The sequence below is a fragment of the Anguilla anguilla genome, chromosome 1, assembly GCF_013347855.1.
Source record: "Anguilla anguilla isolate fAngAng1 chromosome 1, fAngAng1.pri, whole genome shotgun sequence".
NCBI lineage: Eukaryota > Metazoa > Chordata > Actinopteri > Anguilliformes > Anguillidae > Anguilla > Anguilla anguilla.
In genome coordinates, this window is record NC_049201.1 from 82251231 (window position 1) to 82264979 (window position 13749).

Here is a 13749-nt window from a genome sequence, read left to right on the forward strand (position 1 = left end):
ACTCTGTTCAAAACCCATCCATGTGTGAGATGGTTTGAGCGTTGAACTAGATGACAAAAAGCACACAGCTTCTGTACACTTCCCTTCATGACATTAGTGAATGCAAGACACTGTACACCTGCACAAAGAACACTCATCAGCACTGTGCTAGCCATTTCCCTGTGGCATGTACGTCTGAGACTGCATCCACAGAAAAATCCAGCACTGCGCGCTCAAACACACACACAGACAGACACACACATACACACACAGGCATACAGTCTTACAAACGGACAGACACACACATAAGCTGCATCTGTGCAATGCTGCTCCCCAAAAACACTCCTACATGTCAGATTTCTGCCTTCTGCCCAGAAACATGGTATTTTGGCGCCCCCTGCTGCACACTACTGGTACTGTCCCTCGCTTTGCCTTCCCCTGGGGGAAGATACCACAGCTGCAGCAGGAACAACATGGGCAGACTGCAGGCTCTATGCCCATGACCACCCACCCCAGCTAACACCTAATGTCCTCATAAACACTGTGGTCAAACCACATCACAGCTATTTAGTCCTCTCATGGGGAGCACAAGGGGGGGGGGGGGGGCGTCACTCAGGTCATTGGTTAATCCCAAAAGTGGGCGTGTATCGCATCGTCACAGTGCCGTTTACAGCTGTGTTCCCAACACCCCAAATGGCTCCTGTGGAACAAGAAAAGCAAAAACAACGGAACAGTACAAGTGATTCTAAGATAAATATGTACAGGACAGTGCTTTGGATAAAGCATGTTAGAATTATTACAAATAAGAAAGGGGGGAAGAAAAAAAAAAAAAAACATCCTTCAAGGATAAGATGCATTTGATTAAGACAAACGAACACGTCAACCATGCCGCGCTCTCATTGGCTGAAGGCTCCCGCTGACAGAGCAAGGGGCCAGGAGAGGACAGAGTACCGTCAAGAAATGCTGTCCCCTCAACACAAGGCAGTGTTTATGGTTACTCTTCTGTTACTCATTTCCTTTTTTCTGTAAAATGTGCTTCTCGTTTTTTGCAGACAAAAATTTGTTAGACACACACACACACACACACACACACGGACGCACACTCAATAACACTGTCAAAAGAAAAACAAGAACTCGAAACACTTCTTTCAAAAAAAAAAAAAAACGAAAAATTAAAAATAAAACAAAATAAATAAAAATGCAGAAGTAATTAAAATAAAGACGAACAGTGTCACGTTTTTCTGCACGTCATTGAATTCTGCAAATGACAAAATGACAAAGAAGCTTCCCAGTCCATTAAAACATCAGCAGCTTTTCTGGTTTTGAAAAGAAACGCTTGTTTAAAGTACATCGCTGTCTGTCTTGCGACATGTTGCACAAGACGAACCAAACTGGTGAAACAAAGGCTAGAATCAAGTACAGACAAATATCCTATTGCGCAGAATACCTGTGATACTCAATAAAAAAGTATAGCAGCTATTCATCTCTCTCTCTCTCTCTCTCTCTCTCTCTCTCTCTCTCTCAGCTAGCACGTTTATCTGCTCTGGAATGTTTGCAAATCTAAGCCACTTTTCGGTTCCGTGCTTTAATCCTTTATTGTCTCTGTGCACCGTCCTTTGTCCACAGTTCCAGTATTAAGGGTGGTAAGTTGGGGCACTGGTGGGTGTGTTTCGGAGAGGGTGTGTTTGGTGGTGGGGGGGGGGGGGGGTTGGGGGTTAAAGATTTGCAGCTTGCCTCTATAGTCCAATTGCAGGTTCTTCACTCTCCCATCCCCGGCACTCTCTCTCTCTCTCTCTCTCTCTCGTGTCAGCCTTGGATGAACCCCAGTCCATTTCTCCCTCCTCTCTCTAACGCTTGTCCCTTTCGCACACACACAGGCAGTGGCTCAGCCCACACAGGCAGTGGCTCCGCCCACAGGGAGTGGCTCCGCCCACACAGGCAGTGGCTCCGCCCACATACCCGCCCCTCTCAGCAGTAGCTGCGGGTCTGGCCCTCGGTGTGGATGGTCCAGTTGGGGCCCGGCAGGCTGCCCTGGCGGGTGAGCCCCCGCTGGTTCTGGAGGGGGGGCGGACGCAGCGCCCCCTCCCTGTGGGGCGTGCCGGGGTACTGGGACAGCACGGGGACGGACTGGAACTGGTACTGGCCGTACTGGGGCGGGGGCGCCGCCTGGAAGCCCCCCGCATGGCCCCCGAACCCCCGCGGGGCCGGCAGCATCACGTGGGAGGGGCCGCGGGGGGGGGGCCGGGCCGGGCGGGGTGGAGAAGTTGGGGTGGGGCTCCTGGGGGCTGCGGCTGGGGTAGGGGGGGTCCTGGTACAGGGGCCGGCCGGGGTAGGGGTTGGGGCTCTCCCCCAGGGGGCCGGGGGCGAAGTCCTGGGGGCGGTAGAACTTGAGGACGTGGTCGCCGGACGGCATGACGTCGAAGGCCTGGCGGTACTGCGTGCCGGAGGAGGAGGCGGAGCGGCGCAGGGGGTCCTGCCGGTGGAAGCTCCCCGCGCGGGGCGGGCCGGCCGGGCTGCGGGACGGCCCGGGGGTGTACACGTTGTAGGCGGGCTGGTGGGGGTGCGGGTGCTGGCTGGGGTAGGGGTTGGGCGGCTGCTCCAGCAGGGGGGAGGAGGAGGCGGAGGAGGAGGTGACGGCGCAGGCGCCGTCGTCCCCCTCGTCCTCCGCCAGCCTCTCGATCAGCAGGGAGGCGATCTCCTTCCCCGTCAGGCCGGGCCCCGCCCCAGCCGAGCTGGGGTCCGAGCGGCTGCGGTAGTGCGTCGCCGTGGCGACGGGCGCGTCTTTGGCGGCGTCGGCGCGGGGCGGGCTCTGGTACCCGCCGGGTTCGGGCCCCCGCGGGCTCCCCTGCTCCTCCGGGACGGGCGACGGCGGCTCCGCCTCGGGGGGCGGGTCCGGGGGCGGGGCCGGGGGCTGGGACGTCTGCTGGGCGTCGCCGTCCAGGTCGGTGGTGAGCCAGGTTTTGGCGGGTGCCGGGGGGGCGGCGAAGGGGAAGTTGACGTAGATGGGCTCGGGCCGGTCCTGGGGCCGGGGGGGCGGGGGCTGTTTGGGGGGCGGCGGGGGGGGCGAGGAGGAAGAGGAGGGCTTGTGGTGGGGGTGCGGCGGATGGGCGGAGGGCCGCGGGAGGGGGGGCTGGTCCTCCACAGCCCGGGACGCCTCGAAGTAGCGGTAGCACACCTTGCCGTTCTCGAAGTAGGGGTGCAGCTGGGCGGCGGACGGGTCGGCAGACGGGGAGCGGTGGGGGGCGTGGCCGGACCCGCCCCGCTGGGGCTTGTGAACGGAGAGCGGCAGGGCGGAGGGGACCGGGGGGCTGCCCATCAGGACGGGGTGCATGTCGCTGCGGGACAGGCGCACCGAGGACGAGGCCTGGCGATGCGTTTGGGGGTGGGGGTGCGGGTGGGCGTGGCCGTGGCCGTGGGAGAAGGAGTGGGAGTGGGAGTGGGCAGCCGCCCAAGCTCGCGTGGCCTCCGAGGACCACAGCTGGGGGGCGCGGGGCAGCATGGCGCCCTGGGCGTGGAGCGGGTGCGGGTGGGCGTGGGGGTGCGGGTGCGGGTGGGGGTGCGGTGGGTGCTGGCTCCGGGACAGGGGCCGCTGGCCCGCCTCGCTGTGGGACGGGCGGTAGTTGCCCTCGGCCTCCAGCCGCATGTTCTGGTAGCTGTGCCAGGCGTAGCTGGGCGGGGCCTGCGGGTGCTCGGGCCCCGAAATCTCGTAGTAGAAGTTCTCGGCCTTGCCCTGGTCCTCCGTGGGGACGGGCCGGATCTGGGCGGGCTGGGGCGGGGGCAGCCGGTACCCGGACGCCCCGCTCAGGCGCTCGGAGAAGGCGCGGGACAGGGGCGGGTTGGGCGGGCCCCCGGGGGGGCCGCTCTGGGACTGCGTGATGAGGCGTCGGACGCGCGCGGCGTCCAGCGAGCGCCGCATGTAGTTATCGGCGCGGGACAGGGGGGCGCGGGGGGGCGCCTGCTCCGCGGGTTTGGGGGGCACCTTGGGCCGCACCTGGGCCAGCGGGGAGCACTCGGATTTGGAGTGCAGGAGCTGGGGGTGCGGCGGAGACCGGCTCTGCGGCGCCCCCTTCTGCTGGAGGTGGGGGGCGGAGAACTGGCGGGAGTAGGCCGGGGGCTTCCTCTGGGCGGGGGACTCCGGCTCCTCGGGGAACGGGGGCGGGCCGGGCCGGGCGGGGGGCGGGGCCTGCGGGGGGGGCGGGGCCAGGGGCTCCTCCTGGTTCTTGTAGACGGGGCTGGACGCGGAGTCCGAGTCCCCGGAGGAGCTGCTGGGCGTGGCCTCCGAGTTGGACCCGCCCGAGTCCGACACCGAGGAGTCAGAGGAGAGCGTGCCCGTGTCCTGGGAGAGAACGAGCACACGTCAGCTCAGCACACGCGTAGGCACAGACACGCACGCACGCACGCACACACAGGCACAGACACACACGCACTCACACACACAGACACACACACACAGTCATGTCCTTCTCTAAAACCATCCTATGTTATACACAGTCATGTCCTTCTCTAAAACCATCCTATGTTATACACAGTCATGTCCTTCTCTAAAACCATCCTATGTTATACACAGTCAAGTCCGTCTCTAAAACCATCCTAAGTGTTATACACAGTCATGTCCTTCTCTAAAACCATCCTATGTTATACACAGTCATGTCCTTCTCTAAAACCATCCTATGTTATACACAGTCAAGTCCGTCTCTAAAACCATTCTAAGTGTTATACACAGTCATGTCCTTCTCTAAAACCATCCTATGTTATACACAGTCATGTCCTTCTCTAAAACCATTCTAAGTGTTATACACAGTCATGTCCTTCTCTAAAACCATCCTATGTTATACACAGTCATGTCCTTCTCTAAAACCATCCTAAGTGTTATGCACAGTCATGTCCTTCTCTAAAACCATCCTAAGTGTTATACAGTCATGTCCTTCTCTAAAACCATCCTAAGTGTTATACACAGTTATGTCCTTCTCTAAAACCATTCTAAGTGTTATACACAGTCATGCACAGACACACAGATAGAGACACATAGCAGGCACATGCATCTGCAGTCAGAGCCAGCGGGGCGGGGTGGGGGGGGGGGCCCGGTGTCCCGGTGGAAAGCAAGCTGAAGGTTGACTCATATCAGGGTCATTAGCACAGAGAAAGCTTAATGTCCTCGCCAGGTCTGTATCTCTCTCCACATCTGCAGGAGCGGGATAATTAGGAGGAAACTTTTCTGCGAGCTCAGTTACATTCCTTTTCATTACGGGCCAGATAATTACGGTTTTACTGAAAATAGCTCGACCCAATTTTTAACGTGCACCGAGAGAAACATCAATTAGATCAAAACGGTACTGATTTCAACTAAAAAAAACCCCTCCTTGTGAACAACATAAAGCCTTACTGTATGTTGCTCAACATAATATCAGCACGACATAACAATTAATAAGCCCTTAATTCCAACTGAGTGTCTTAGGACTATGCCAGTATCGCTTTCTGACCTTCATGGTCATATCAAAGACCATCCTACATGACATCAGTCTGTCACGGTAACCTCAGTATAAGTGGGTTGTCATTGACTGCCATTGACTGGTCATGAATGTTCATGCAGTGGTCATGGAGGAACTATGCAGTGCACATGAACACTTTATAAAGCTCTTATGTGAGGTGATTCAGACAAACCTGCCTCATCTCAGCACAAACAGATACAGGAGCTCACACAAACATATACATCTAGATACAGATATACTTTAAATGTCAGAAATATAAGTATTCCTTTAGGTTCATTCATTTACTTCCTTAGCTCACGGCCTGTGCTTTACTTCTTTATCTTATATGTCTTTATGTCTGTTTATATTTTATGTCCGTTCATTGGCTAAAATGTACACTTGCTGTCCTGCAGCACTGCTTGTGTATATTACACACTGGAAACATCACTGCGTGTATCAGCTGCTGGTTCAGCACGAGGAACTCAACTGAAGGGGCTAGGTACAGAATTACAGAAATGAGAACAGAAAACGAAACGCAGAAACAAAGAACAAAAAATAAAGAAACAAACAGACCAATAAAAACAGAAACGCAGACAGATGCACAGCGAGATAGACAGATATGGACAGACAGACAGACAGAGAGACAGCCAGCCAGCCAGACAGATAGATACAGGCATAGACAGACAAACAGACAGATACAGACAGGCAGACAGACAGATACAGACATACAGTCAGATGTACAGATACAGACATAGACAGACAGACAGAGGGACAGATACAGTCATAGACATACATACATACAGACACTGAGGGACAGATACAGACATACATACAGACAGACAGACAGATACAGACATACATAGACAAACAGACGGACAGACAGATACAGACATACATACAGACAGACAGACAGATACAGACATACATAGACAAACAGACGGACAGACAGATACAGACAAACAGAGGGACAGATACAGTCATAGACAGACATATATACAGACACAGAGGGACAGATACAGACATACATACATACATACAGACAGACAGACAAACATAGACAGACAGACGGACAGACAGACGGACGAAGACGGAGGGACACAGACGGACAGACAGACGTACATGGCCCGGACTCCGCCCACTCTGCTGCTCCCCTCCCTCGCTCGCGGTGGCGATGGCGGCGTTGCCGTTGCTCTGGCCCTCAGACATCCACACAGACAGGGGGCGCACCGTGGAGTAGAGCTGGCTGGCGTCGGCGGGGGAGGAGCCGGAGAGCACCTCGCCCGCGTCCACGGAGACGGACCTCATGAAGCGGGACTCCAGGGGCTCCTGGGGCTTGGGCAGGGGGGGCCGGTAGGGGGGCGAGGCCCCCTGCCGGAGGGCCTTGTTGGCGCTCTCCGCCAGCGCCAGGGCCATGAGGCGGGCGGGGTTCTTGGGCGGGGGTGGAGGGGGCTGCTGGGACGGGAGGGAGGGGCCAGTGGGCAGCATGAATCCTGGGAGAGGAAGGAGGAGGGGGGAGTAGGAGGGGTACAAAGTGGGAGCAAAGATTTATCAGAGAATTAGCCTTCCGCTATGAGGAGTAATAATAATAATAATAAACACAGAACTCTTTTCCTCATGCTGACCTTTGACCTTGGGGTCAGGGCCCAGCTTGCTGCGGATCTCCTGCTGGCAGCTCTCGGTCAGCTGGAAGTCACATGACCTCAGCAGCATGGAGATCATCTGCGGCGGCTGGGAGGAGCTTGTGCCCTGGGTCCCGGGCTGCAATTCGCCCGCACGCCCGCCAATCATCTCCAGCACCTTGACAACCGGGGAAAAGGAAACAAGCGTTTCAGCTTCATATCTGCGTATAAGTGATGAGTCTCTGCCAGACGTAGGGCTTCAGAAACATGATACTGTTCAGACACTCACTGAGGTGAGTTATAAATGAGCAGGTGCTTAACCATGTACATACACCTGACACTCACACACGCAGACCCACACACACACACACACACACACACACACGCAGACCACACACACACTCACACACGCAGACCCACACACACACACACACACACGCAGACCACACACACACTCACACACGCAGACCCACACACACACACACACAAAGACATACACACATACACACAAAGGCACCCGGACCCACACACACACACACACACACACACACACACACAAAGACATCCAGACCACACACACACACACACACAAAGACCAACACTCTAACAGGCAATGCCGTTTGTCATAAGGCCTAAGGAGTGCCTGTCCATCACGCGGCTCCAGGGACGCACCTTGGCGGGCACGCTGATGGCGATGGGGTCGGAGATGTCCAGGGGCGGAGATTTGGGGGCCTTGGGGGAGAGGGCGTGCACCACCTTGCGGGTGAAGGAGCGGCGCTCGGGCGGGGGCTGGGAGGCGGGGGGCTGGCCGTGGGCGGGGCTGGCGTTGGGCTCGGCGTTGGCGGCGGGCGGGCGGTGCTGGCAGTACACCTGCACGGGCGGCGCCGCGGCCGCCAGGATCAGGCTCCGCCTCGCCGCCGCCTCCGATTGGTTGAGCACGGAGTCCGGGTCCTCGGTCATGGAGCGCTGGCTGTGGGAGCGCGTGTGGGCGTGGCTTTGGTGGCCCACGCAGCGGTAGGGAGGGGGCGTGGCAGTGGGCGGGGACTCCCTGCCCCCGCTGGCCCCGCCCCCTCCGCCCCCGCCCAGCCCGATTGGCCCGTCCTCCAGGAAGGTGGGGCTGAAGTCGATGACGTCCTCCGACATCCAGGCAGAGGCGGGGTCCTGGGAGAAGTCCGGGAGCATGTACACGGCCTCCTCGTCTTCCTCGTCCTCCTCCTCCTCCTCGTCCTGCTCCTCCTCGCGGTCGCGCGCCTCCTCCGGGAGGAGGCTGTCGTAGGAGCGGCTCGGGGGGAGCAGCTGCGGCTCCATGGAGGCGGCCAGAGCCAAGCCGTCGCTGCTGGAGCGGGGCCTGCGCAGCCTCTGCAGCTTGCACTGACCTGAGAGAGAAACGCCGCGTCAGCAACCGCAGCCTGGACATGGGAAAGGCACAGGCTAACCCGGCAATACAGGGAGCACAGGCTAACCTGGCTATGCAGGGAACACAGGCTAATCTGGCTATACAGGGAACACAGGCTAACCTGGCTATACAGGGAGTACAGGCTAACCTGGCAATACAGGGAGCACAGGCTAACCTGGCTATACAGGGAGCACAGGCTAACCTGGCTATGCAGGGAGCACAGGCTAACCTGGCTACACAGGGAACACAGCCTAACCTGGTTATACAGGGAGCACAGGCTAACCTGGCTATACAGGGAACACAGGCTAACCTGGCTATACAGGGAGCACAGGCTAACCTGGTAATACAGGGAACACAGGCTAACCTGGCTATGCAGGGAGCACAGGCTAACCTGGTAATACAGGGAACACAGGCTAACCTGGCTATGCAGGGAACACAGGCTAACCTGGCTATACAGGGAGCACAGGCTAACCTGGCTATACAGGGAACACAGGCTAACCTGGCTATGCAGGGAACACAGGCTAACCAGGCTATGCAGCGCACACAGGCTAACCCGGCAATGCAGGGAACACAGGCTAACCTGGCAACGCAGAGAGCACAGGTTAACCTGGCTATGCAGGGAACACAGGCTAACCTGGCTATAGAGGGATCACAGGCTAGCCTGGCTATACAGGGAGCACAGGCTAACCTGGCTATGCAGGGAACACAGGCTAACACGGCTATGCAGCGCACACAGGCTAACCTACCTATGCAGGGAGCACAGGCTAACCTAGCTATGCAGGGAGCACAGGCTAGCCTGACTATGCAGGGAGCACAGGCTAACCTGGCTATACAGGGAGCACAGGCTAACCTGGCTATGCACGGACAAACAGGTAAAGAGAGAGAGTCATTCTCTTTCATACTGTACATACTACCATTAAGAAAGGGAAATCTCCTATGAGCCATACAGGTTTTATGTTGTATGTGTGGTTTCCATATTCCGGTATGTTCTATATGTTGCTTTGGCAATATATAGGACTATAACTCTCCAGCCAATTAAGTAGTTCAACTGAAGTTGAAAAAAACTGAGGGAAAGAGAGACCGAAAGAGAGAGAGGGAGGTATAGAGTAAATGAAAGTGGGAGAGATTCAGAGAGAAGGGAGCGAGAGAAGGAGAGAGAGAAAGCAATATTGTTCACACACAGTCATGCCAATAACGCATTATTGAATCGAGACAGAGAGAGAAAGACCCGAGGGGAAAGAGCAACGTGAGGGAAATAAAAGTAAAAAAAAGAGGGATGAAGAAAGAGTGACAGACGGAGATATGTGGGGGGAGGCGGCAGACAGACACACTGGATTATGTGACCTGGACAGAGCTGCAGTGAAACTAACGGGGGAATGGCGGGGAGAACGGAGCCCAGCCTGCAGGGCAGCAGCGCTGACTGTTCACCGTGCGGTGAGGAGGGGGATCTGAAACGGAAAAAGCCTTCGATCCCGTTCCCTAGAGCGGCTCCGCACGGAGAAACAGCGGGCCTGCAGACCTGGAGCACCTCCGCTGATATCACACGACCATCAGGAGCAGGGTTGCCAGATTTACGCCCGTGGACATCCACAGCCGGGCTGCCAGATTTACGCCTGTGGACATCCACAGACGGGTTGCCAGATTTACGCCTGTGGACATCCACAGCCGGGTTGCCAGATTTACATCCTGTGGACATCCACAGTCGGGTTGCCATATTTACGCCTGTGGACATCCACAGTCGGGTTGCCAGATTTGCGTCCGTGGATATCCACAGACGGGTTGCCAGATTTACTCCCATGGACATCCACAGCCGGGTTTGCCAGATTTACTCCCATGGACATCCACAGCCGGGTTTGCCAGATTTACTCCCATGGACATCCACAGCCGGGTTGCCAGTGGTATGCCTGTGGACATCCACAACCGGGTTGCCAGATTCATTCCCGTGGACATCCACAGCCGGGTTGCCAGATTTACGCCCGTGGACATCCACATCCGGGTTGCCAGATTTATGCCCGTGGACATCCACAGCCGGGTTGCCAGATTTATGCCCGTGGACATCCACAGCCAGGTTGCCAGATTGGGATTTCCGACATGCGTACGGATTCAAACATACAGGGCCCGAAGGGGATTCTTTGTTTACTGTATCCTACCTGCACCGCTGTGCTGGGACGACAAAGACTCCTCGCTCTTAGCCGAGCGCAACGTAACGCTATCCACCCGACAACCTAGGGCAGCCAAAACACAGAGACACAAATCAATACAGAGGAGGAGAGGGGAGGGGAGAGAGGGGGAAAGACAGGGAGATAGCGGGGGAGAGAGAGAGAGAGATTGATAAGGGTGAGAGACTGGCACATTATGTTCATTTATTGGGCCTAAACAGTTTAATCGAAGACACATTATTCAGATACGACACCCACACTGCATCAGCAGGACATATTTACGACTTCACAGTGATAAATTACCTCCTTAAAAACAAAAAAAAAAAACAGACGAAACTATAAAAAACGCAATATTGGCTGAAACTGTACAGCAACACTGCCACAGATGAAAAATGAGCTGTTTAATTGAATATTAATGAACAAAACATTAGAAATGCATTGCACTCATTTAACAAAAAATATGACTCGTGGCAAAGATGAAATAAATTTATGATACATTACTGTGGACTGAGGCAGAACTTTGGGCAACTTTCAAGCAAAAAAATAAATAATTTTAATAAATGCAAAAACACTAAAATCACTTCTTTGTTTACAGAACTACTATTATGATTCCACCTTAAATGGCACTACTTGAATGATGGTGGCATTTACAGTTACTGTAATGGTAAAAATGGATACTGCAATACCAGTGGTGGAGGGAGGGAAGGGGTAGGGGAAAAGGTTATACCAGTGTGGGAGATTTGGATGGGGTAAGGGGGCGGGGTTATACCAGTGTGGGAGATTCGGATGGGGTAAGGGGGCGGGGTTATACCAGCGTGGGAAGTGGCGGGATGGGGTAAGGGGGCGGGGTTATACCAGCGTGGGAGTGTCAGATGGGGTAGGGGCGGGGTTATACCAGCGTGGGACGTGGTGGGATGGGGTAAGGGGGCGGGGTTATACCAGCATGGGATTGTCAGATGGGGTAAGGGGGCGTGGTTATACCAGCGTGGGAGTGTCAGATGGGGTAAGGGGGCGGGGTTATACCAGCGTGGGAGAGTCAGATGGGGTAAGGGGGCGGGGTTATACCAGCGTGGGAGTGTCAGATGGGGTAAGGGGGCGGGGTTATACCAGCGTGGGAGTGTCAGATGGGGTAAGGGGGCGGGGTTATACCAGCGTGGGACGTGGTTGGCTGGAACAGTGAGCTGATCCTCATTGGTTTGCGACGGCCCGACCCGGCAGGCTTTCCGATGGCGAAAAACGTTTTCCAGCTCCCACCCGCTGACTTCCGCACCTTCATCCCCCTCTTCCTCCTGCGGGAGAGAGAGAGAGAGAGAGAGAGAGAGAGAAATGAAAGAAGATGAAATGGAGAAGAGCAGTGGTAAGGTATGGATTAGAGATCAAATTACAAACCTGCAGCTACATGCACTCCAGCAGCCTGTACACAGCTGTTTTGAAACGTTAGAAACCTCACGTGACTGGTCAATGGCAATGGCACAGCTACCCCGGCTGACCAAACCCCACCCCCTCCCAACCCCCCCCACTCAGGGAGCCCCCACCTGTCGGGGGGAAGGTCCAGGACGGTGTGGAATTTCCCCTGGAAGGAGAGGGGCGCCCCCTGCAGGAGGAGGGGAGCCTGCGTCCGCGCCTGGGCCTCCTCCAGGGACAGCAGCCGGGTCGACACAAAGGACTTAGGCCTGGTCAGGGAGCGGCGGTCTGAGAGAGAGGGTGAGATGGAGGGACGGAGAGAAAGAGAGAGAGGGAGGGAGGGACAGAGGGAGGGTAGAGAGAGAGGGAGGGAGGGAGGAGAGAGAGAGAGGGAGGGGAGAGAGGGAGGCAGGGACGGACAGAGAGAGGGGAGAGAGAGAGATAGGGATGAGAAGGGAGAGAGATGGGGAGAGAGAGAAGGAGGGGTGGGGAGAGAAAGAGGGAGGGAGGGATGGAGAGAGGGAGGGTGGGGGAGAGAGAAAATTCATTCATGTAGATAAATATCCAAACTATGGGGCAAACTGACAGATGCCACAATAAGGCACAGACATCCAGACAAGCAGAGAACAGACACATAGCAAGCAGAGAGAGAGGGGGGGGGAGGGAGAGAGGGAGAGAGAGAAAGAGAGAGAGCGAGAGAGAGAGGGGGGGAGGGAGAGCGAACAAGAAAAAAAGAAAGAGAGAGAGAGGTGGAGGGAGAGAGAAAGAGAGAGGGGGAGTGAGAGACAGAGAGAGCGAGCGAGAGAGAGAGAGAGAGCGAGCGAGAGAGAGAGGGAGAGCGAGGCTCTGGGAGTGCAGCAGAATCACAGGCCCTCCTCGCCGTTTCACACAGCCACAGGCTCCGCCCCCAGGCAGGAAGCAGTGAGCACAGCGGCCCCAGGCACTGAGACTGCGCTCATCTGAGAGGAACAGCAGCCGCTGCTCTCTCCCACCGCTGGTCAGAAACCAGCCTTTCACCACCGGAGTTCACTGAGCTCTGCAGCCGTCCTGCAGGGGGCGCTGCTGCCCTAGACGGGGCAAAGCCTGCACCACGCAGGGGTCAAAGGTCACAGGCCCGGGATAAGGTCACCGGAAGGTTCCGCGGGCTTCGCGAGCGGCGCACAGGGGGCAGAGAGCAGAAGCTGGGGGCGTGGGGACCGGATGGCAGCGGAGCGTAAGAGCCTATCAGAGCTCACAGGGCGAAGAGCCGCTCGCGAGAGAGAGACCAGCAACACAGACGCACACACTGAGAGAGACCAGCGACACAAACTGCCAGGCCCAGTAACACAAACACACACTGAGAGAGACCAGCGACACAAACCACCAGGCCTAGAAACACAAACACACACTGAGAGAGACACCAGTGACACAAACCGCTAGGCCCAGTAACACAAACCGCCAGACCCAGCAACACAAACTGCCAGGCCCAGTAACACACAAACACACACTGGAGACACCAGCGACACAAACCGCTAGATCTAGTAACACACAAACACACACTGAGAGAGACCAGCGACACAAACCGTCAGGCCCAGTAACACAAACCGCCAGGCCTAGTAACACACAAACACACACTGAGAGAGACCAGCGACACAAACCGCCAGGCCCAATAACACACAAACACACACTGGAGACACCAGTAACACAAACCGCTAGGCCCAGTAACACAAACACACACTGAGAGA

General features: G+C 56.2%; 1 protein-coding gene across 1 annotated transcript in view; it reads right to left on the bottom strand.

The window, feature by feature from the left end:
* Positions 1-375: 375 nt before the first annotated feature.
* The window catches only part of arhgap33 (Rho GTPase activating protein 33), a 70178-nt gene continuing 56804 nt past the window's right edge, over positions 376-13749 (bottom strand). Inside the window, exons 19-26 of the mRNA XM_035436395.1 lie at positions 12157-12313; positions 11771-11910; positions 10613-10687; positions 7739-8442; positions 7070-7244; positions 6567-6937; positions 2257-4315; positions 376-2210 (exon numbers count right to left, since the gene is read on the bottom strand). Coding sequence (XP_035292286.1) covers positions 1948-2210; positions 2257-4315; positions 6567-6937; positions 7070-7244; positions 7739-8442; positions 10613-10687; positions 11771-11910; positions 12157-12313 — 3944 coding nt within the window. The 3' untranslated portion in view covers positions 376-1947. The remainder of the gene's footprint in view (positions 2211-2256; positions 4316-6566; positions 6938-7069; positions 7245-7738; positions 8443-10612; positions 10688-11770; positions 11911-12156; positions 12314-13749) is intronic.